The sequence below is a fragment of the Hyperolius riggenbachi genome, chromosome 1 (genome assembly GCF_040937935.1).
Source record: "Hyperolius riggenbachi isolate aHypRig1 chromosome 1, aHypRig1.pri, whole genome shotgun sequence".
Classification (NCBI taxonomy): domain Eukaryota; kingdom Metazoa; phylum Chordata; class Amphibia; order Anura; family Hyperoliidae; genus Hyperolius; species Hyperolius riggenbachi.
This window is the reverse complement of record NC_090646.1, coordinates 21,066,093-21,091,168: the sequence shown is the minus strand read 5'-3', so window position 1 is coordinate 21,091,168 and position 25,076 is coordinate 21,066,093. Positions and strand designations below refer to the sequence as shown.

Below are 25,076 nucleotides of genomic sequence, written 5' to 3'. Positions count from 1 at the left end.
GCAACCTACCAAAACGTGCTGGAAAGCTGACTAACTGCACACAGGATATAAACAGTTCGTGTACGTATACATCAGCGACACTGATGTATCAAACGTAACACGAATACAAGGAAAATAATAAACGTGCTGGTATGCATATATATTGGCAATGAACCAATATATGATGCAAAGACCAGCAAAGTATCTTATAACAAGAAACACGATCGGGGACTAAAGCGACAGCAAGGCAGGCTTAAGCTGAAGCTATGAAAACCCGAGGAAACCCTGCAGGAAGCAGATCTTTATACTGAGGTCATCCAATGGGAGCAGACATGCAGATTCCCACACAGGTGAATGATAATCAGTCACAAGCTGACAGCAGGGAAAGGCAGACAAATCTATGCAGCTTGCATGGAAAGAGATCAGAACTGCCTGAGCTGCAGCACTACTACTTCCAGCAATAGCTGCTGCAGCAGCGATCATGACAGTACCTCCCCCTTTAAAAGCGGATTCCAGACGCTTTTCAAAACGGAAATTCCCAACAAAACAGTCTGACTGATAATTCATGATGACCGGGACAGCCCGGCAAGACCGAATTCCAGAATCAGTCCCCACAAGACTGGACCCATCAGAACCAGAACCTACAGAACCATGCCCATCAGTACTACAAGCCCCAGTGTGACACCCATCAGAACCATGATTTCCAGAAGAAAGCCCTCCGAAACTCCCTGAGCGATACCCACCGCTTTCCAGGAACCGTTCAAAAACGCCAAAGCCTTTGCAATGCCCACCGGGACTGTCTTTACCAACACAAAACCCACTGTTGAACCAGTCCAAGGCACCAGGACAAGTTTTCTCAGAGACCTCCCAGAACACCTTGAAGCTCCAAAGAGATCCCCATAGGTCAGAACGCCCCTTAGGCTCACATGGAGAACCATCAAGAACCCCTATGGAACCTAGGGCAATTCCCGAGTCAGGGCCACAAGGACAAACATCAAGATCAGGGCTTTCAGGGACCAGAACCATCTCTGGGCATGCAGGCAGACTGGCAACATCAGAACATGTTCCCACTAAGGAAGCATCAGAGCACGCTAACACCTTAGACACACTTGGGCATTCTGGCACACAAAGAACATCTGGGCACACTGGCACAAGAGAAACCTCTGGGCATGTCAAGGAACTGTGAGCCTCAGGGTCAGCCAAGACAGGACCAAAACCAGGACTGGCCAAAAAAAAATCATCATGACTAGACTTCGCAACTACTGGACTTTCACACAAGAATGCAGGATCAGACTTAGATGTCGCTGATTCCAGCAAAGTCAGTAACAAATCAGGTTCAGGGGCACTAACAAGACAGGACAAATCTTCTGATGTATGCACTGAACCAGATAGGGACTCCCCAACTACCTCTGGACTGGACAGAGACTCATCTAATACACTGGATTGGAGCTCATGAGGGGCTGCAGAACAAATCAGTATTGCAGCAGCCCCCACTGGACCAGGCAAAACTGAGGGATTCCCTGGACAGGAAGGGAACTCCGGAATCTCTGCCACACCGGCCAGAGAATCGGAATTTTCCAAGATACCAGACGGGTTTTCAGGAACACTTACTAAATCAGACTGAAATTCTGAGACTTCTGTTATTTTGACCAGAGAATCAGAATTATCCATGTTACAGGGCAAGACTTCTGAAACATGCAGAGGACAGGGCTGGAGTTCCTCGGCTGTTACAACACTGGAGAGGGACTCAACAACATTGGTTAAATCAGACTGTGTACAGGGCAAGGTATCTAACACACTTGCTGACGAGGACAATATTTCAATGGCTTCTGCTTCTCTGGGCAGAGATTCATCAAGTTTTATTAGAGCAGACTGTAATTCCAAAACAGCTGCTAAACAAGTGAATATTGCTGCAACACCCACTGAGGTAAGTAGTGCCTCAGAGTCTTCTGCTAGAGGGTTTGAAGTATCCAAAGTACTGGGTGAAGCATAAGACTCTGCGACCCCAGCTTCACTGGACAGGATCACTGAACAGTCCATATTGCAGGGCAACACCATGGAAGCACCTGCTGGACAGCATAATGATTCTGTGACCTGAGTTTCATTGGAGAGATCTACTGCACAATTCATGGTACAGGGCAAATTTACTGGAACATTTTCTGAACAAGGTAATAATTCTGTGATTTCAGGTTCACATAGCAGATGCTCTGAGCTATTCACGAAACTAGAGCGAGGTGTAGAAACAGGAAGATCAAGACACAATGTTTGCTCATCTGAATCACCATTCATTTGTAAAATTGGGAAATTCAGATGCTGGGGTTCTGAGGTTTCTAGACAGGATTGCTGGGACTCGGAAACTGATGTAGTGCATCTATTGGCATCTGCTGGATCAGACAGGAGTTGAACTTTATTAACACAGGTAATCTCTGCAGAAGTGTTTGCAGAGGCAGGCAAGATTTTTCTGGTGTCTGTTTCACTGAACAAAGACTCATGAGTACTGGCTAGACTGGACTCGGAAGTCAGCAGGACCTCTGGATTCTCTGCTGAGAAATTTGTGCAGGGCAAGGTTAAGAAAGTATCAGTGGCTTCTGTTTTACTGGGAAGTAACACTGAGTTATCCATGGTACAGGGTGGAATTGCAGGAACTTCAATTTCACACAAAAAGAGCTCCGAATCACCTGCTGAATCAGCGAAAGGTGCTGAAGCAGGCGGGTCAGAACGCCATATTTGCGAATTCGGAGTCACATAAAAATCATCCAAAATCAGTTCCCACACATCAATCAAAGGAGCCACACAGTCATACCTACACACACCAGTCTCTATTAGGTTATAGGCTGACTTAATGCATGCATTCAATACCATTTCACTTTTTGCACTGTAAAATTGACAAAATGAACTTGAATCATTCTTCCATTCACAGACCAGGGCTTCCATCTCTCCCTTCTCGAATGGAGGATCCCATGCATACTTAGCTGAACATTCAGGCTGATTACAGTTTGCAGATATGATTGTGGCAGCGACATGTATTGGGTTAATTAGCAGGTGATTGGCAGATTCCTTATTCTTAAGAATCTCCAATACCTGTAGCAAGTGTTGAACTGTAGTGTATGCAAACTTCCCTTGCTTCACAAATAAGTTGATTTGTTCAATACTCTGTAATATCTCCTCATAATCATACTCAGATAATTCTTTTAAACAAAAATCTTTATTTTCCCTAGCCAGGGAGGAAAGTTCATTAGTAGTTTCATAAGTCCATTTAACTCCCCTGAAAGACAATTGCATTTCATTATCTGTTAATGGCAGAATCTCATTATAGGTCTCAGTCGCTAAGGATAACGACTCTGCAGATCGGACACGTTTCTTAGAACGTTTGCGTTTGGCCTTAGACCCTGCTGTTTTTGGTGATTTATTCAAGGCTGCAGGAAAATTATCAGTAACACTTTCTGCTTGCTGAACATTTTTGCAAGCAATTGAAGGAGAAGCTGATTGGCCTGCTGCCAGGAGTTCATTAAGAGGAAAAGGCAATGGATCTATGCGCAACCAGTTATGGATCACAAACGCTAGAAATTCAAGCGGTCTCTCTTTCAAATCGGAATGATTGAGAACATCAAATGCCCACTGGAATAATTCCCCTTTAAATAAAATATAACTTAGTTGGAGTGCCCAGGTTGAAACAGGAGTCGCTTGGAGATCGGGATTGGCCAGGAACCTGGCACATTCAGAGAAAAACTCATTTTCTGTTTCAGAGCTAAGTTCTTCAAATTTCTTAAAGGAACAGGAACCATAATTAACAGTGTCATACTTTCTGGGAATCCCCCCCACAATGGGGATTGGTAATGGGGTTTTCATAATGTAAAGCTTGGTGGTGTATTCTCCACAGTCAGCATGCAACGCATGAGCTGACGTGGAGGAGGTACACACACTAGCACACGGAAACAGGATATCCCTAGTATAGTGGAGGGGAGGACTGACTCCAATAGGAGATTGTGGCGCACAGAGCCGGTGCAGATCTGACAGCCACAAACAATGCTTTCGTTATAACGTCTCAGCGCAAAGTAGCGCTGAGCGCACAAACCAGAACTGAGGAGATCAGGACAGGTAGACAGAATGAATGCTTGCTAGCTAGCGGCTACTTAGCGACAGCAAGCGTCCAAAACCAGACAGACTGGAATGAGGCAGCCAATGCGTTGCGGCGATGGCGTGCCTCACAAAGACAGGACAGGACAGTCAGGAAACAGCAGGATCGAGATAGATGAACGTAACACAGATAAATATACAATAAGTATGTTTTCCTAGCGTATTACAATTACAGCTATCAATGAAACTATTTGTAAGGTCTGACTAACATATGTATATATCGGCAATGAACCGATATATGACATAAGCAGGAACGCTGACTAGGACTGGAGTAATACAGGGAACAGGACTCAGAAGGATTCGCTATCTCTTCGCAGAGATGAACGCAATCCACAAACAGTAACAGGACAGGATTCAGAAGGATTCGTTCATCTCTGCGAAGAGATGAACGCAATCCACAAACAGAACCAGGAGCAGGGTAACTACCTCAGCACGGGTGGTCACGGTACGCGCAACCTACCAAAACGTGCTGGAAAGCTGACTAACTGCACACAGGATATAAACAGTTCGTGTACGTATACATCAGCGACACTGATGTATCAAACGTAACACGAATACAAGGAAAATAATAAACGTGCTGGTATGCATATATATTGGCAATGAACCAATATATGATGCAAAGACCAGCAAAGTATCTTATAACAAGAAACACGATCGGGGACTAAAGCGACAGCAAGGCAGGCTTAAGCTGAAGCTATGAAAACCCGAGGAAACCCTGCAGGAAGCAGATCTTTATACTGAGGTCATCCAATGGGAGCAGACATGCAGATTCCCACACAGGTGAATGATAATCAGTCACAAGCTGACAGCAGGGAAAGGCAGACAAATCTATGCAGCTTGCATGGAAAGAGATCAGAACTGCCTGAGCTGCAGCACTACTACTTCCAGCAATAGCTGCTGCAGCAGCGATCATGACAACAGCTCATGAAAACCCAAATTTCCTATTTAAAAAAATTAGTATATTTCATCCGACCAATAAAAGAAAAGTGTTTTTAAAACAAAAAAAGTCAACCTTCTAATAATTATGTTCAGTTATGCACTCAATACTTGGTCGGGAATCCTTTTGCAGAAATGACTGCTTCAATGCGGCGTGGCATGGAGGCAATCAGCCTGTGGCACTGCTCAGGTGTTATGGAGGCCCAGGATGCTTCGATAGCGGCCTTAAGCTCATCCAGAGTGTTGGGTCTTGCGTCTCTCAACTTTCTCTTCACAATATCCCACAGATTCTCTATGGGGTTCAGGTCAGGAGAGTTGGCAGGCCAATTGAGCATAGTAATACCATGGTCAGTAAACCATTTACCAGTGGTTTTGGCACTGTGAGCAGGTGCCAGGTCGTGCTGAAAAATGAAATCTTCATCTCCATAAAGCTTTTCAGCAGATGGAAGCATGAAGTGCTTTAAAATCTCCTGATAGCTAGCTGCATTGACCCTGCCCATGATAAAACACAGTGGACCAACACCATCAGCTGACATGGCACCCCAGACCATCACTGACTGTGGGTACTTGACACTGGACTTCAGGCATTTTGGCATTTCCCTCTCCCCAGTCTTCCTCCAGACTCTGGCACCTTGATTTCCAAATGACATGCAAAAGTTGCTTTCATCCGCAAAAAGTACTTTGGACCACTGAGCAACAGTCCAGTGCTGCTTCTCTGTAGCCCAGGTCAGGCGCTTCTGCCGCTGTTTCTGGTTCAAAAGTGGGTTCATGCTTCCATCTGCTGAAAAGCTTTATGGAGATGAAGATTTCATTTTTCAGCACGACCTGGCACCTGCTCACAGTGCCAAAACCACTGGTAAATGGTTCACTGACCATGGTACATACACTACACGATACATACAGTAGATAGACATAGGACTATGGTAGGGATTGAATTGTACGGGGGATCCTAATTCTGAGACTGTCCCAGTTAAACTGCAACTTTTGGCCACCATACTAAAGGCAGACATTTGTTATATATCGGTACATCTATATGCTTCCACCGTCATACTTCACAGTTGGAATGGTGTACTTTGCATTGCAAGCCTCATCTTCTCCAAGCATATCTATGGACATTACGGTCAAACAGTTCAGTGTCGGATCTCTTGAACCTCCCGTCTGCCCACATATCCCTTGGCATAAAATGACCATGCACAATTGCACCAAAATGGAATTATTTGCACCCTATTGGCCATGACTATCCAACTGAATACATTTAAAATATCCAACAGAATACATTTAAATAAAATATTTATTATAAGTTTATAAATATAGTATAAACAATATCAAATTTATATTTATCAATAATAAAAAGTAAAATGAACCTTAAACAAAGATCAATAATTACTATGTTAAATACACACAAGAAAAAAATACTGTACAAAGTAGGGGGAAGGCTCTGGGCCCTATAGAGCCTTTCTGTTCCTCTGCTGGTCCTCTCGTTCCCCCACAGGCTACTCCGTTCAAATCTCCCGCCGGAGGTCTTTGGGAGCTGGAGTGCTCCCGAAGACGGGTGACTCCCTACTGCGCATGCGCGAGTGTGTGAGAGAGTGTGCTCGCGCATGCATAGTAAGGAGCGGCCAGTCTTCGGAAGCACTTGGACACCTGAAAACTTCCAAAGCCTCGGGCAACGGCAGAGAGCAGTCTTCAACCCATTGGTTGTGGACAACTAACGGGGCAGCCTGCGGGGGAACGAGAGGACCAGCAGAGGAACAGGAAAGCTCTATAGGATCCAGAGCATTACCTCTCATTAGGTAAGTATCTGTTTTGTTTTTTATTTACACTTCAGACTCCCTTTAACCACTTCACAACTGGGGGGTTTTACCCCTTGAGCACCAGAGCAATTTTCACCTTTCAGCGCACCTTCCATTCATTTGTCTATAACTTTATCATTACTTATCACAATGAAATGAACTATATCTTGTTTTTTTCGCCACCAATTAGGCTTTTTTTTAGGTGGGACATTATGCCAAGAATTATGTTATTCTAAATGTGTTTTAATGGGAAAATAGGAAAAAGTGTGGGAAAAAAATCATTATTTTTCAGTTTTCGGAGATTAGTTTTAAATAATGCATGCTACTGTAATTAAAATCCATGAAATGTATTTGCCCATTTGTCCCGGTTATTACACCGTTTAAATTATGTCCCTATCACAATGTTTGGTGCCAATATTTTATTTGGAAATAAAGGTGCATTTTTTTCAGTTTTGCCTCATCCCTAATTACAAGCCCATAATTTAAAAAGTAGCAGTGTTGTACCCTTTTGACATAAATATTTAAAGAGTTCAGTCCCTAAGGTAACTATTTATGTTTTTTTTTATTGTAATTTTTTTTCTTTTTATTACAAAAAAAATAAATAAATTGGGGAGTGTGGGAGGTAATGAGTTAATTTATAGTGTAAATGTATGTATTTGTATATGAAAAATGTTTTGGATGTAGTTTTACTATTTGGCCACAAGGTTACCACAGCAATTTTTTGTTCATGCGACCTGTAAGCATCGGAAGTACGCTTACAGGAAGCACAATGAGGCTGGGCAACTTTTTTTTTTTTTCACAATGATCGCGATGCTTCTCATAGAAGCAGCTGATCATAGCTGGGGGGCTGAGATCAACAAACGGGAAAGTTTTTTCTCATTCATTGATCTCTGGGTGATTGGCCGGCGTGTGCACAAATGCAGGAGCATGCGCACGAGCGAGCGGGAGCGCGGACAGCGACGGTAGCGGTGGGAGGTGCATATATCTATGCTCCTGGTGGGGAAAGGGTGTAAAAAGGAGCGTAGATATACACACCACTGGTGGTAAAGTGGTTAAGATCTAGGTAAGGCCAGAGGGCCACTAGCAGCACTTATAATTACTTAAGACTTCCGAAAATGCTATCTTTGCAGCAATTTCAACCACAAATCCCAGAGCGATTGCGATTTGTCTCTGCATCCCTTCAATACGATTGCTTCAGGATCGCTCCAATAATACTGCGGCTTAATCGCCAAGTGCAAGCACTGCAGTGGAAGCACCCTCATAGAGACCCATTGCCATAGCGCTTTGCCAATTGCCGGCACCCGGCAAACACTACTAAAAGTGCGGCTATGGGGGCTCTGGGCCTAAAACAGCACAGACATACAAAAGTGCAGAACATAATCTGAGGTTGAGGCAGAAATCTCCAAGAGGCATAGCTTTATCCTCTGCCACCCGACTTTGGCTCCTCTAGCTTTTGGGAATACGACAGTATCCAAAGGAAAATGTGTTACGAGGTCAAAATGAAAGGTTCATGTACCAGGTCAGGGTCACACTTAGCAGAATGGCATGAGTTTTTCCTATAGAACTTATTGGAAAACTGATGCGATTCTGCTAAGTGTGACTCTGGCCTGAGTGGTAACATTATTCCAGGAATGTCACACCGCTTGAGTCTTGTGTTCTTGCAGTAAGATATCACTTGGCGAGGGATCATCAGAGTTGGGTTGTGGGCTTCCTTTGTTGTCGCTGTAGCTGCTGTTGGTAGTCGTTCCTCTCAAACCTAAGTAATGGAAAAATATGTTTTATTGAAGACACTGTGTAATTTATGGAGTGTAGTGGGAAAAAGTCAGAGTGTGATGAATAACTCATGACAACAAACTGTCCCTTATGCTGTCCATACATGGTACAATTTCTTCATTTTTCTCAATTAGATAATTTCGTTTGATTTTTTTTAAACAAGTCAGATGGGATTTTTATCGAAAAAAACAGGATAATAGTTTGTTTTTCTTGATAAAAAAAGTATGCTTTACAATTTTAATTCGATTAGATCGTTTTGGTTGAATAAATGGGAAAATCAGATATTTTTATTGTACCATGTATTAGGGGTCACAAACCAATGACCCCAGCACAATCTAAGGCCACTTTTAACTTTCTTTTTTGAGGGCGGGGGGCAACCAATTAATATGTTTTGAGATATGTGAAGAAACCAATGCAAGCCTGTGAGAACAGTAGGGAGATAACGTTGTCACCGGTAATTGAACCTCAGACCCCAGTCGTGCAAGCTGAGAATGCTGGCCCCTGTACCACCATGCTGCCTATTCTGTACATTGCAAAGCTGATTATAGGAGTTAGCCACATGCATCCCTGTGTAGTGTAGACAGAGGTAACAGAATGAGGCCTGGGAAATGCACTGCAGGCGGAGGGCCTCTTTAGGTTGCTACAGAAGATCCATGGTAGGTCAAAGGACCCTCTAGGAATCACCCGGCAGTCCTTCCTGTACCTATAACCCAGGCGCTACATAAATATACTGTTTATACCTCACAGTTATCTGAGATAATAAAAAGGGAAACCTTTAAAGGGAACCTCAAGTGACCCAAAGGTGGTTCAACTTACCTGGGGCTTCTTCCAGCCCCCTGCAGTCATGTAGGCATGGGAACCTTTTACTAGTTAGAGGACACTGTAGTGGCCCCTGGGAACATTCTATTGGCTGGAGTTCACTGTAGTGGACCCTGGGGACCTTCCATCAGCTATTGGACACTGTAGTGGCTCCTGGGGACCTTCCATCAGCTATTGGACACTGTAGTGGCACCTGGCTTGGGGACCGTCCATTGGCTGTGGGACACTGTGGTAGCAACTAGGTACCTTCCATTTGCTGGAGGACACTATATAGTCGCACCTGAGGACCTTCTATTGGTTGTTGGGAAACTGTTATGACACCTGTGGACCTTCTATTGGCTGTTGGACTCTGTAGTCGCAACCATAAAGTCCAAAGATAGGTTAACACACCTTTGTCCAGATGCAGTTCTGGTTTATTGCATATGTCAACACAGGTTTTTACAATTGTTTTGGGGTCCCAAAGGGGTCCCTTTCTTCAGAAAAGTGCAAAGAAACAATGTAACACATGTTATTGTTTGCCTGCATTTTTTTGAAGAAGGTAAACCCTTGGGGCCCCAAAACAATTGTCAAAACCTGTGTTGACACATGAAATAAACCAGAACTGCATCTGGACAAAGGTGTGCTAACCTATCTTTGGACATTATACATTGACTCTTTGGGGTGACGTGGCTTACCACTCAAGGTTAAGCACCCAATACTCGGGTAAGGCGTGCCACCCCTCAAAACTCTTCTTGGACTGTAGTAGCAACTAGGGATCTTCTATTGGCTGGAGGACACTGTAGTGGCATCTGGGGACCTTCTATTGGCTGGAGGACACTGTAGTAGCAACTAGGGACTTTCTATTGGCTGGGGAACACTGTAGTCGCTCCTGGGGAGTCGGGACCTTATATTGGCTGGAGGACACAGTAGTGGCATCTGGTGACCTTCTATTGGCTGAAGGACACTGTAGTGGCCCCCTGGGGACCATCTATTGGCTGGAGGACTTTGTAGTGGCACATGGGGCCCTTCTATTGGCTGGAGGACACTGTAGTAGCACCTGGGGACCTTCTAGTGGCTGGAGGACACTGTAGTAGAACCTGGGGCCCTTCTATTGGCTGGAGGACACTGTAGTAGCACCTGGGGACGTTCTAGTGGCTGAAGGACACTGTAGTAGAACCTGGGGACCTTCTATTGACTGGAGGACACTGTAGTAGCACCTGGGGACCTTTTAGTGGCTGAAGGACACTGTAGTAGCACCTGGGGACCTTCTATTGGCTGGAGGACACTGTAGTAGCACCTGGGGACTTTCTATTGGCTGGAGGACACTGTGGTGGTACCTGGGGACCTTCTATTGGATGGAGGACACTGTGGTGGTACCTGGGGACCTTCTATTGGCTGGAGGACACTGTGGTGGTACCTGGGGACCTTCTATTGGCTGGTTGACACTGTAGTGGCATCTGGGGACCTTCTAGTGGGTGGAGGACACTGTACTAGCACCTGGGGACCTTCTATTGGCTGGAGGACACTGTGGTGGCACCTGGGGACCTTCTATTGGCTGGTTGACACTGTAGTGGCATCTGGGGACCTTCTATTGGCTGGAGAACACTGTAGTGGCACACAGGAACCTTCTGTTGTCTAAAGAACACTGTAGTGCCCTCTCTAATTCTGATGGTGACTGTGATATACAAACGTACGGTACTTACGGCATAGGATGAAGACGGCAAATTTGACTATGAAGGACAACACACAGGAAACTGGTGCAACCCAAAGAAGTTCTCTGTTCCCATCTGGAATACAAATATAATGAGAGAAGTCAGTATAAATCAGTTATTACTCTACAGTGATTAGAAGAACAATGTTAAGACATTTTAACAATATAAATATTATAAATATAAAAGTTCCGGATTGTTTTAACTAGAAATTCAATACTCATTAGTAGACATGGTCAATAAGATGTAAATAATTTTGAATTGATACAAGAATATGCAAATAATGTATGCAAATGAATGCACCTTGAAAATGAACCAGTCAAATTCTACCTGGGCGGTATTTTATTAGTCTCTTTTCAAGCTGCATAAATTTGCATCAGAAAAGGGTATATGAACGGTTGCTATTGGCCAGTACTTCTCAAGTACTTTTAGGCCTGTTTTACATTCGTTGTTTGCTTTGCGATGTCGCATCACCCCCTTAACACAAAAAACGACAATCATATGACCCTGAGACAGAATGTAGCGAAAGGGACATATGCATAGCACCGCCTCCCACTCCGTCACGTCCTTCCTGCTGGACAGGAAGTCCATCACTGGGATTCCCGTTGATGATGCACCGCACCAATGAAACCCTTGTGTTGGCTCGGATTAGGGTGGCCACTTGCAGAACCCCAAAAAGGAGGACATCTTACCGAGGCACAATAGTCCACATGGTGGAGGGCCGGCGGCCAACCACAAAATGCAATCTCATAGGCAGCAGATTTCCCCACAAAATGCAATCTCATAGGCAGCCGATTTCCCCACAAAATGCAATCTCATAGGCAGCCGATTTCCCCACAAAATGCAATCTCATAGGCAGCCGATTTCCCCACAAAATGCAATCTCATAGGCAGCCGATTTCCCCACAAAATGCAATCTCATAGGCAGCAGATTTCCCCACAAAATGCAATCTCATAGGCAACCGATTTCCCCACAAAATGCAATCTCATAGGCAGCCGATTTCCCCACAAAATGCAATCTCATAGGCAGCCGATTTCTCCACAAAATGCAATCTCATAGGCAGCAGATTTCCCCACAAAATGCAATCTTGCAAGCAGTCTGCTGCTGGCTTACTTACTTACTAGCAGGTAGGCCTAGTGTTGCTGGTGGCACTGGTAGGCACTAGTGCGGAGGAGCGGAGCGACTGACTGGCAGACAGTGGGCGGCTAGTGGCTGGCTGGGTGCGGAGTGCGGACGGAGCGACTGTCTCTGGCAGTGGCTAATGGCTCTGGCTGCTGTGCGCTGAGTAGTTATGGGTGCGGCTCTGGCTGGGTCGCGCTCGCGCGATGTCGTGTCGGCCCCCGCCAATCATGGACGGGCTGCCTCTGTTGCCGGCTACGTGTGTCACACGTAACGTGTGACATCATCACAGGCAGCGCCACTGCGCCTGTGCACCACCAGCGTTAGGGAGATGGAGGAGGAGAGGGCCGAAAAGGAGGACTTTTGGCTGTCCTCCCTTGCCTTCCGCCGGACGGAGGACCACAGGTCCAAAAACCAGACTGTCCGGCGGAAATTCGGACGGATGGCCACCCTAGCTCGGATACATCCAGCGCATGACAACAAACCACAATAAGTGTGATAGTCTCCGTAGACTTTCATGGCACAAGTTTAACCTACATGTGTAAAAGTGCCCTCAAAAAGCACTAGAGGCGGAAAAAGCATAAATGGCGTTGTGCTGAGGTGTGCTGATATCTCACAGTTGCTCGCCACCTACTTCCTGTGAGCTACACCTACTTCCTGTGAGCTACACCTACTTCCTGTGGAAACTACAATAAAAATGGCAGCCTCCATTTTCTTCTTTTGGAGGAGTTACGGCAGCTGATTGGCTCCACAACATCCTGCTGTTCACACGGCAAGGGGGCAGATCAGAGACAGACATATGTGAGGAGACTGCAATCAGCATCAGCAGGGGTCTGGACTGCAGGAAGTAGTTGGGGAAGAAGTCAGGTATTTGTAAAGTCAGGTAACCAATGTAAAACTCACTCCAGGGCCCAAAGCTCCTTAGCTATGCCACTGCTGGCACTGCATGTACTGCTCCAATGGCATGGTACACAAACACATACTTACAAGTAAAGCAATACCAGAAGAATACACATGCTGGGAATACTAGTGATGTCATCCACTCCAGAAACCACAGCACTGAGCACCAGCTGCTCTCTATATCACTCCTCATACCTCCATTGCCTAGAAAACACAAACATCTTCATGACTTTTTATTACATGAACATTTCCTTTATCTGCAAAACTGCACACATAGAGATCAAGTTGAGGCTGTACATTCATTAGTAAGCGGTAGCACATAATTAAACCAGTTCAAACATTCTGTGCAATGCAGAGCAGTCCTGAGTTGTAAAGCAGCCAGAGAGATCACTCCTAAACAATCCAAAAACACATATAGTCCAAAGCTCAGCGCGCACAGTGGACGATGGTGGCGAGGGAGAGATCAGGCTGAAGGGCGCTGGAGGAAGCCCCAGGTAGGTATACATTTTTCCTTTTATTTCATCTCAGGTGATTCACTTTAACCTCCTTAGGGGTAATCACGAGTTCAGCTCGGGGTGGAAAAAATATGCCAGGACTGGTAACCCTGAGCTGAACTCGGGAGGTCTGTGCAGAGCAATGCGGCAGCTGGCATTTTAACTCACCTCCCAGGGGATCCCGACATCGGCCGCCATTCTTCTTCCTTTCCTCCGAGGCTTTGCTTACGCTTGGTGAGATAGCCATCTGTCGTCATGACAACAGCCGGAATCACTTAAGGGTTACAGCGCCACCCGGAGGACGGAGGTAAAACTGCAGCGCTGGATCCCAGGGAGGTGAGTGAGTGCTGATCTGCTGCAGATCTCTCTAGCAGCATGATTTCTTTCTAGGTTTTAGGATCTAAAAGCATGCAAAAAAAAATTGCACCACTTTTAGACCCTGAAATCCGGAATCATAACGCCAAGGGGGTAAAGCAAGTCTGTGAGTTCAATGGAGGCAAAAGTTAGATACTCTAATCTCTGTAAAGTGGAAGACCCTGGATCCTCCAGAGATATTCCATGTCCTCCTGCAGACCTTCTCCCCTTGCACCTCTGAAAGCTTGCAGCTGTGCTCCCGTATGTAAACAAGTGTGGCTGCACTGCACAGGCACAGGAGGACAGCTGACATCTGTGCACAGTGCTGCTCAGGCTTGGAGGAAACAGCCAAGTCTAACCGGTTCAGTGCTACTGTGCAGGTGCAAGCCGCTCTGTGCCTGCGCTGCCTGGCTGTTCTCTGTTCACAAGCCCTTGTGGGTGAAGCTCAGGGGGTCCCAGCGAGGTGGAGGGGGGCGGCTAAGGCCATGAATTATCCACAGGCTTCCCTCTGCTGAGGCATCTTAATTGGGCAGTTTTCATACAGGTGCACAAGGGCGTTGCTAGGGTCTTGGGAGATCCAGGGTGTCAAGAACCGCAAGGGCCGATCCTTGATTTGGTCAATCGAGTCAGAAACTCGGTCTTGCTGTCACTTTGCACATAGATGCCCATATGTGGATTCGCAATCTATGAACCGACTAGCCGAGAGGAGCGTTCTGACTCCAAAGGATTCACCACACATATACAATTCAAATGCTTGCCACCACGTGCGAGTCAGCGCACGACTGTAACTATATTAACACACTGAGAACACTGTAACTTAACCCTTAGCTGTATGCAGGGATCGGCGCCAGATCTGTCTATCTGCGCCCGATTCAAGCATACGGGTTTTAGATACAAGATACTACAGAACACAAGGTAACGCTTTCGGAGGAGTAAGTATGATTGTGTATGATCAGGAATAGATCATAACCATAAAACAATTTTAAGATGCATTACACACATTTACATACACCAATTAACATATAAACACAAAGCTTAAAATAAAAGGGAAAAACTGTGAAAAGTTTACTTAACTGAATGCAGTCTGTGTGGAATAGAAACAAATAAAGTCCAGTTCAAATGCAAACATTGATATCAAAAAGTCCTAGAAACAAAGCAGGCACTCGGTCCTCCTTGGAACGCATGCCTGGAGAAAGCTCTTGGTTGGTGGAATTGTGGAAGACTAGGAGGGGTCGGTACTGCCCGAATCTTAGAATCTGAGTTTTGGGCTGTCCTTTTGTAAAAGACGGGCGTTTTTACCTCCTGCAAAGCAGGATAGGCGGGGTTTTGTACAAGCACAGAATGACACCAAATAGCAGTAAGGTAACATGTGTGCTCAGCGAACGCTGACTAACTCGGTTTCCATAGCCGCTAGACTGCTATAAATTGGATGAGCTATTAGGCTGATTTTTAGGACCCGGAAAATATAATTGTCTTCTGTCTGTGATAACCCCATCTTGAATTATTAATAAATGGGCTCTCCCTATTATACGATTCAGCATTTCGGAGGGAAAATTTTAGAGGGAAGTTTTAACTGCTTGGAGGACAATCTCTGGTTACTAATGGAATGACCATTTGCTCTCACTTAGGTGTGAAGTGGGTGAGGGGTCTGCTCTCATTCAGGGAGAGAGAAGCAAAAAAAGAGAAGGAAAAAAATGAACTTCTTGAAAATGAACTTCTTAAACTTGAATGTTTAAAATGAGAATGACAGTAGCGGTGCTGGATCACACGAAAATCGTTGGCGATTACGCACGACTTTCCGTATCATTCATGACACAGGGCACCTCTGGGAATCAGGCCAGTGTTGAGCTGGCAAAAAACTGGTGTGGCCATGTACCAGAAAGTGGGCGTGGTCATGGGTGGGGTCAAATGTACACGAGCTTACAATTGTGCGTTGCGGTGTGGCACAATGGCCACTTGCCGCACTGCAATGCACATCGTATAGCGACACTCACAATGCGGCAGGTGTTTTGCTCAGCTTACCTGATGGTGATGTTGTGCTGGCTGGCCTGGACGTCATGTGGGCTGGGCTGGCTGGCAGTGATGCTGGGCTGGCTGGCCTGGATGTCATGTGTGCTGGGCTGGCTGGCGGTGATGCTGGGCTGGCTGGCCTGGACGTTATGTGTGCTGGGCTGGCTGGCGATGATGCTGGGCTGGAGGGTTGTGAAGCTGCAAAATATATACATTTTCCTGTAATCGTGTTGCTTTTGGTTCACGTATTAGCGTACTATTTAGTAATCCCCAAGATGCTAAATACTGCAACAATAACCCCAAAGTAGCAAATGCAGCCACTTTGACCATCAAATGATAAATGTGACAAAGGTTACCATTGACACATGCAATGCAGCAAACGTTACCTCAGACACATGCAATGCAGTAAACGTTACCTCAGACACATAAAATGTTACAAACGTTACCTCCGATACATGCAATGCAGCAAACTTTACCTCCGACACATGCAATGTAGCAATAGATACCTCTGACACATGCAATGCAGCAAACGTTACCTCCGACATGCAATGTAGCAATAGTTACCTCCGACACATGAAATGGATGCTAGTAGGAGGAACAACAGGTTCCGGCTTCCATCTCCCACAGCACCACAGGCAACTATTATTGCTGCACCCATGCGAGGGATGGAGGTGGGGCTGGCAGACGGTGAGAGACAGCCAGGCACAAGGGAAGCAGCCTATTAGTAGCCACTGGCTGCTGTTTCTATAGCAGTGCCCCGAATGTTTCTGATGTGGGGGGCCGGGGGTGACAGAGAGGGAAGCTTAAACTGTTTAAGCTTGCATCTTTGTCACCCAGGGTGCCCAGTCCTCTCCCAGAATCAGAAACGTTTGAGACACTGTTATGGGCACTCTTTGTTCTGACAACCAGGGCACAGGGGGCAGAGATTTGGGGAAGTGCCCTGAATCTTTTGCCCTAAAAAACGCACCTGCAGGTACACACGTGTTGCGCTCCACTGTGTGGTTGTGTGTCTGCAATGCACAATCGTAATCTGCACAATTTGTATGGACAGTGAATGCCTCCCTGCAAAGTTGCGAGCGGGCGGTGGGGGATTTAAAACTCACCTTGATCGCCGATTCCCGCGCCACGTCGCCATCAGTGATGTGGCGAACTGTTCGCTGAACTGTTCCCAGTAAACAGGCCATGGGGAATGACCTTGTGGTCATTTACGCATTCAAAATATTACACATGACTGCTCAGATGCTTTCCCAGCAGCCGCGCGTCCTTAATTGCACGCCTGCACCTGGGAGCGTTCTGCGCATGCCCATGACGTAACGCAGAGCACTCACGGCTGCAGGCGTGCGATCAAGGACGCGGCCGCCAGGAAAGCATCTGCGTACTAATGTGTAATATGACGAATGCGGAGGTCATTCCCCATGGACTGTTTGCAGCGAACAGTTCGGGCCATCTCTAGTCTCCATAGCAACAGGGCATCACATAATGGGACGTGCCAGGGTATTACACACGCAGAGAAGGAGGGGGAGAGGGGTTCGAATTTAAGGAATGTGGCCCACGGTCCACAGCATGCGGCCCAGGCCGCTTAAAGGGACTCTGAGCAGTGCAGAAACTATGGAAAGATGCATATCATTTTAAAGCTCTCTTTCTCCTCTTTCCAATGATATATAAACCACCACCCTACGTCTTTTAGTTTTCGATATTTTCGCGATTGAAATTGCCGCGACCGCGATTTCGATCGCGAAAATAGAGAAAACTAAAAGGCGTAGGGCAACGATGTAGGTGTCGTCAGAAAGAGGAGAAAGAGAGCTTTAAAATGATATCCATCAAGCCATAGTTATATTGTATTACACAGGACGACACTTTCCCCAGTGTCAGCAGCTCCATTCTGCTGAATGCAGCTGCTGACTTTGACAAAAAGTCGCCCTGTGCAATACAATATAACTATGGCTTGATGGATATCATTTTAAAGCTCTCTTTCTCCTCTTTCTGACGACACCTACATCGTTGCCCTACGCCTTTTAGTTTTCTCTATTTTCGGCCGCGGCAGTTTCAATCGCGAAAATAGCGAAAACTAAAAGGCGTAGGGTGGCGGTTTATATATCATTGGAAAGAGGAGAAAGAGAGCTTTAAAATGATGTGCATCTTTCCATAGTTTCTGCAATGCTCGGAGTCCCTTTAAAGTTTGCCCAGCCCTGAACTAGAAACTACAGTGGGTTGGAGGATTGGTTGCAGTAAGTAACCTAACCTCACACTGTCATGTAAAGAAAAACATGCCCCCCTCAAACACTACATGTTTCGCTCCCTGCTTCGTCAGGGGTACAAAGTGCCCATTACTAGAGTGCCAAGTGGAAATCTACAGTCCATATATACATTCAAATATAAATCACTAAGCCAACAGGCTGCTATTATGTGATTTATATTTGAATGGATATATGTAGATTTGCACTTTAACACTTGACACTCTAGCACTGGGCACCTCTGATGAAGCCCCCTGTCTGACTAACAACTCGCCTGATTCCAGTGCGGGAGTCGTCTTTTCTCTGCTCTCTCCTGCAGCCCTCCGATCCTTCTGCTCTGCCTCTGTGCCCCGATCTGCCTGCATGTCGGGGGAACTCACCATGTGACATGCAGGCAGACCGGAACAGAGAGATACAGAGCAGAATACTCATATGGCTGAAGGGGAGTGCAAAGAAGACTCCTGTACTACACACGCTGATCTGCAGGTTTGTCATGCAATGAATAGCGTCAGTGTGGCTTCCGGGTCCACAGAAAGGAGATGAAGATTTGCTTATAATCGCAGCTAGGGCTGATGTAGATGAACCACTGTTCGGGCCCCAGACCCAGTGCGGGCCCCGTAAAGCAGTAATAGCTGCACCACTCGGACGGCGGCCCTGCCTGTTATGCCTTTCCAAGCTTCACACATGAATATGAGCAATCCCACACAACCATAGCTTCTCTGTCGTTTTTTTTGGAGGAACCCAAGTCCCTCTGTCCCTCTTTCTTCCTCATGTGTCCCTCTTTCAGCATTCATGTGTCCCTCTTTCTTTCTCATGTGTCCCTTTTTCTTCCTCATGTGTCCCTCTTTCAGCATTCATGTGCAGATCTATCTAAATATGTGTATTTGACTCTAAACTTCATTTGATTTGCTTTAAGGGTTGCAAAAACACACCGAAAGACAGACAGACTGGCACATACATTTAGTGAGTGATAATGACTTACAGTGGCAAGCACGATATATCCAAACAACGGCCAGGAATACTGTGCACAGTCCGGTACCGATGAGCCACCATGTCCACTCTGCAGAGACAAGGAATCACCATGTAGGTCAGTATGTCGACCACCAAGATTTATTTATAGCTCTGACATATTCCATAGTGTTGTTCAGAGAACACTAACACAGAAACCCTGCCACAGGCATCATGTTCATTTGGGTCAAGGGCTGTGTGAATAGCATAGAAAGAAAATGATATTTATATGTATACCATAATCCCCACGGTATATACTGTATAATACTATGATATATATTTTTTATCTGATAGTAAGTGGGACCATCAGCACTGCAGTTAGCAATGTCACTCAGGTGATCATCAGCTTGGTTGAGCTGCATGTACTGCATTAAAGAACACTCAAACTGGGACATTTGGAGGCTGTCATATATATTTTAAGCCAGAAAATTTGTGTTTAGTTGTAGCGTTCTTTGTATAAACTGATTGGCTGCAAGGAAAAAATGTGATATTGCTCCTGCCCACTTTCCTGCGCCGTAACATATAATTATGTCACCACTCTTAATCATATACAAATGTATTGCACCATGAAAAGCTTCTTTGAAGCTATCAGCTAACAACAGTGTTCTCCCCAGAATTTTTTCCAGCCGGGTGGCATGAAAAAGTAGCCGGATGGGGCGAGATGAGAGAATGCAGGGCTGGTGCTTCTCTGCACAAGTCTGCTTACAGCAGTGAAGGAGGTGAGCGGTCGACAGCCGGGTGCTCACCAAAACTAGCCAGGTGGAGCACCCGGCTAAACGAGCCTGGGGAGAACACTGAACAATGTGCAACCCAAGCTCCCCTGCATCTCTATTGAATGGTCACGTGAGTTAATATTGTTCTGAATACCGCTGCAGCGGTGAGACTCTGGAGCGCCCTCTACTGTTTAAACTTCCCTGGACAGAAAGAAGTGAAGCCAGCCGGTCCAGAACCCGGAGCACAGCGCGGAGGAGGAGCAGCGGAGACCGGGGGAGTCGCGCCGGCCGGAGCAGGTAATGTATACAGGGGAGGGGGGGGTGGCGCTAGCAGCAGCTTCACAGATTGTGATCGGTTTCAGGCTGAAATCGATTCACAATCTGTTTGCAGTAAAGGCAGCCATACGATCCCTCTCTGATCAGATAGGATCAGGGAGGGATCTATCTGTTTGTCGATCTGATGGCAAATCGACCAGTGTATGGCCACCTTAAGAGTGGTGACATAATTATATGTTACGGCGCAGGAAAGTGGTAATATATGCCATATATATTTCCTTTTAAGCAATGCACATTACTTGGCTGTCCTACTGATACTTTTAGCCATAGCCCCTGAACAAGCATGCAGCAGATCAGCTGCTCTGACTGAAGTCTGACTGGATTAGCCAAATATTTGTTTCCGGTGTGTGATTCAGATGCTACTGCAGCCAAAGAGATCAGTAGGACTGCCAGGCAACTGGCATAGTTTAACAGAAAATAACTTCAGCTGTACTTTAAGTAGAGAGATGTTGGGGTCATAAGACTCTCCACTCAAGGGATAAAGCAATTGGATGAAAAATGTCCACCTTGGCGTATTGCTTGTTGCCCACTCTTTGGAGGGCACATTAGCAGGTAATGGCTTTACACTGATGATTGTGAAATGATGACCATAAACATTTGATTAAGATGAAAGTTGTGAGGGACTGTGTGCTGCAGCAGAGAGATCTGATGTGTCTACTTACCACAGAGGACCAATGAGATCATGCTGACAACTTGGAAGCCCAGGGATATCATATTATTGATCAAGCGACCAAGTTTTATGTAGTCACTGGAGTTATTCCCTGAAATAAAAAGTTTGTATATGTATTCATTGGAAAGTAGTCGGCATATTATAATAAACTGTCACAAAGTACTTTGTTCTACTGAGCTAAGAGTAGCACTCTCACAAATATGACCTCCAAGTTCTCTCTGAGGTGAGTTCCAGCAAGAACTACATCTACAGGGGTGCTGCTAGCCCCAAACATCAGTGGCACGTGCCACGGATCTATTCTGGGGTGTCCCGGATGTCCCCCAGGCAAAGCCAGAATCAGAGCTGTGGAGCTTCTATGGGGGCATGGTGGGAGCTGTGGTGCCTCAATGACAGGCATGCTGGGAGCTGTGATGCATTAATGGGGGAATGCTGGGTGGTGTGGTGCCTCTATGGGGGGCATGCTAGGTGCTGTAGTGCCATGCTGGGCGCTGTGATACCTTTATGGGGGCATGCAGGGAGCTGCTGTTCTTTTATGGAAGCATGCTGGGTGTTGTGGTGCCTGAATGGGAGGCCTGTGGGAGCATGGGAGGGGGTCCACTAGAAGGTCTGGGAATGCTGTGGTGGAACTGCCAGATAACCTGGCAGCAGGCCACCCCGCCCAGCAGAAACCCAGACCAGGCAGCCAGCACAGAAGCCAAGTTATTCTGCCTAGCTATGTTTAAAGAGACTCTGAAGTGAACTATTTTTGCCAATTTTACCTTATGATTCGCTTCAGTGCTTTTATCACAAGTAATCCGCCGTGTCCTCGCCGCTAAACGAGGGCCTCAGAGCCCCCAAATCCCCGGGGGGCAATCTGCCGGCATTTCCTGGAAGGGGCAGAGCTTTCAGCTTCAGCTCTGCCCCTCCTGACGTCAGTCGCGGCGGATCGCCGCCTCTCCCCGCCCCTCTCACTCTTCCTTCACAGAGAGGGGCGGGGAGAGGCAGCGATCCGTGCGGAGATTGACATCAGGAAGGGCAGAGCTACAGCTGGCAGCTCCACGACCAAATCCACGACCAAGTTGGTCGTGGATATTTGCAGAGGGGTTTGGGGGCTCTGTAGCCCGTGGCGGGGAGACAGCGGATTACTTGTGATAAGAGCACTGAAGCGAATCATAAGGTAAAATTTGCAAAAATAGTTCGCTTCAGTGTCTCTTTAAGTGGCACTGCTTATTTATGTGATATGCTGCATGTATTTATTTATTTTTTGTATTAATGGATTGGGGGCTTCCTCCAACATTTTACTGGGCAGGCCTACTTAGACCACTGTTAAGTTCATGTAATTTGGCTCCACCCATTACCACACCCACATTCTGGTGCATGGCCCCACCCAATTTTAGCCTGGAGTGCTCAAAAGTGCCCTGGATCTCATAGGATCCTAGCAACACCCCTGTACATCTACCTGGTTGCCTCTACAGATGGCAGGTCCTCCTACTTCCTTCCTTATCACCGGGCTTACTGGCACAATGTGCACCTGCTGCTACTCATACATTGAGGCATAATGAGGGAGAGGGAAAGTTCTCCTCTCTGCTTGGGGCATCACATTCAATAGAACATCATAAATCACACAAATCTAAGTGCAGTCTATCAGTTTCCTCAGCTGGTGAGCCGAGAGGAGAGACGTGACTCTTGGACTTGGGTTGGGTTGCTAAACTCTCGTAAAATGGGAGTTCCATGCATGGATTAGATGTTGCTGTAGGGTTTTAATGGCTTTTTGGAACTTTATACTGTATCCTTGATTGCTTATTGTATAAGAAACTAGCTTATGTCCCGGCATTGCATGGGTATGTATTTGGTTGTTGTTGGCTCCCCCCACTTTTTGTAACCTTGACACACGGTCACTTAGTGACCAAGTTTGTGAGCTTTGGGGTCCTGGCATCAGTAATGTGAGAATAGAAAAATTGTTAATGTTCCCATTGAAGTCAATCAAACAAATCTGATTTGCTGTTTGTCGCACCACCCCGTTTTAAATTTAAACCCCAGTCACCCAATGACCGACTGCCCCAGTTTTGACCGTAGGCTTACAACCCTCCAGTGACCAGGCTATTTTTTTACAATTCAGGCCACTGCAGCTTTAAGGGCTCGCTGCAGGGCTGTACAACTCAGCACACAAGTGATTTCCCTCCCCCGTCCCGTTTTCTGCCCGCCAACAGAGCTTTCTGTTGGTGGGCTCTGATCACTGCTGCCATGTTTGTTTGTTTTTTAATTTTTTGTGATTTTTATACATTTTTGTATTTCTTATTTTTTTTCCGTCCCTCCTTTCCCCCACCAGCCAATGACAGTGATCGGCTGTCATAGGCATCAGGTCAGATCCTCTTCATAGTCCTGCAAGCGTGTTTTGCTGGGGATCGCGCACACATTGGCATGCGTGATCCCCAGCAAAACATGCTCACATGACTATACGCCAATTATAGGTGGTCCTAGGGCTGCCGCCAAGTGATGCGGTCTTAAAGCAGTTAAATATTCCCCTTGAAAAGCAATAGGTGAATTTTGATTGGCTTTTGTAGGCTCCACCGACTTTTCTGAATATTAATCCCAGTCACCCAGTGACCAACTGTGCAAAGTTTGAGCATCCTACCATCAACAGTGTAAGAATGGCTGCAGTTTAAAGCCGTACATAACCCTTATGTATTACTAGTGACCTTAGCCCGTTTAAAAACGGGCTGATCTGTCACATCACTGCACTCGCACGCGCGCACCTGCCCCACGCATGCACCCCTTCCGGCCAGGACCGGATTTGTACTTTCCAGTGCCCTAGGCCTGCTGTCTCCAAGTGCCCCCCCCCAAAAAAATATATATTTTGTCCAACACTCTGACTAGCGATCATTGGTTTGAATGGGCTCATTTCAGTTGTGCTGCTCTGCCCCCCATTCAACAAATAATTCCTGTAATTTGCTCTCCTGCCCGAATGTGCACAGCAGCCGATAGTGTTCTGGGCATGCATAGTTGAGAAATGACGCTGATGTATGATGGGTACTTGTCAAGAATGCATAACACTGTATCGGCCTCGGTTGCTGTGCACATCTGGGCAGGAGCGAGAAATTACAGAGAGCGCGAGTGGCCAGAGCATGCGCTGCTTCTTTGTCCTCTGTGCGACTGGCTGCAGTTGGAGCCACAAACAGGTGGCAACTGGCAGGGCAGTGCAATGGAGAGAAGCCTATCCAAAGCGGAGAACAGGTAAGTAGCAAACATCCTGTCAAGACCCCACTTTAGATGCTCTGTTGTAATTAGAGTGGACCTGAACTCAGAACTTCCTCTCTGCTCTAAAAGATACGCAACAACATAACCTTTAAATAAAAAAAAATCTTTGTTACAGCTGATACAAATCCTGCAATAAATCTGCAGTGTGTCTACTTCCTGCTTTTATAAAAGCAGACATATTTTTAACATCCTGTGCTTTCAAATGAGCTTAGATGTTGTGGCAGTCAGGTGACACAGTGTAGAGATAAATTACAACTTGTGGCACAGAGGAGGGGGAATTAGACAGGCTCTCTAAATACATACATGGTACATTTCTCTGTTTTCGTTCTGTCCTGTGCAAGAGTCCAGCTCCACTTTAAAGCATCTGAATGACATTTATTTATATTTGCTGAAAAATCTATGCATCTCTTTTGAATGCTGAATGTACATATGGTGGTGTGCTCTAACATATTGACAGTATACGGGAACAAAGTCTGAAGAAGGCTTATTAGCAGAAAGCTTACTCTTTTTCTTTTAAGCCAATAAATGGTATTATCCTGATTTAAAACTCTCTGCTTTCGCTGATGGCGAAGAGGGTACAATGCTCTACTGCTACAGGAAAGTAGAAGAATACCAAACCATACACACACTAGCATAGAGGTAGTAACAGTTCAGGTGCAGTGCTGCTCGGATACCCCTTTTCAAAATCCGGACTGAATTCGGATCCAGATACCTAGATATCCGATCCGAATCAGATATCAGAGTTTGAAATTTTGGAACCCGAATCGGATATCCGAACCCAGTATCCCAGATATCAGCCCGGATTCGGATATCCAGGTAGAAAACCGGCAGTGGGTTTTAAATTGCCTTTAAAACATTTTTTAGGGTAAATGAGGC

The 25,076-nt window shown here is 46.1% G+C and overlaps 1 protein-coding gene across 3 annotated transcripts in view; it reads right to left on the bottom strand.

Annotated features, from left to right (window-relative positions):
• Positions 1 to 6,325: 6,325 nt before the first annotated feature.
• Positions 6,326 to 25,076, bottom strand: part of LOC137562555 (uncharacterized) — a 110,756-nt gene continuing 92,005 nt past the window's right edge. For 2 of the 3 annotated variants that reach the window (XM_068274014.1, XM_068274022.1), the window contains 6 exons: positions 20,956 to 21,054; positions 19,219 to 19,296; positions 16,015 to 16,200; positions 13,232 to 13,348; positions 11,120 to 11,203; positions 6,326 to 8,601 (listed from right to left, as the gene is read on the bottom strand). In XM_068274014.1, coding sequence (XP_068130115.1) covers positions 8,480 to 8,601; positions 11,120 to 11,203; positions 13,232 to 13,348; positions 16,015 to 16,200; positions 19,219 to 19,296; positions 20,956 to 21,054 — 686 coding nt within the window. In that variant the 3' untranslated portion in view covers positions 6,326 to 8,479. The remainder of the gene's footprint in view (positions 8,602 to 11,119; positions 11,204 to 13,231; positions 13,349 to 16,014; positions 16,201 to 19,218; positions 19,297 to 20,955; positions 21,055 to 25,076) is intronic. The other variant, XM_068274032.1, reaches the window with a different exon arrangement.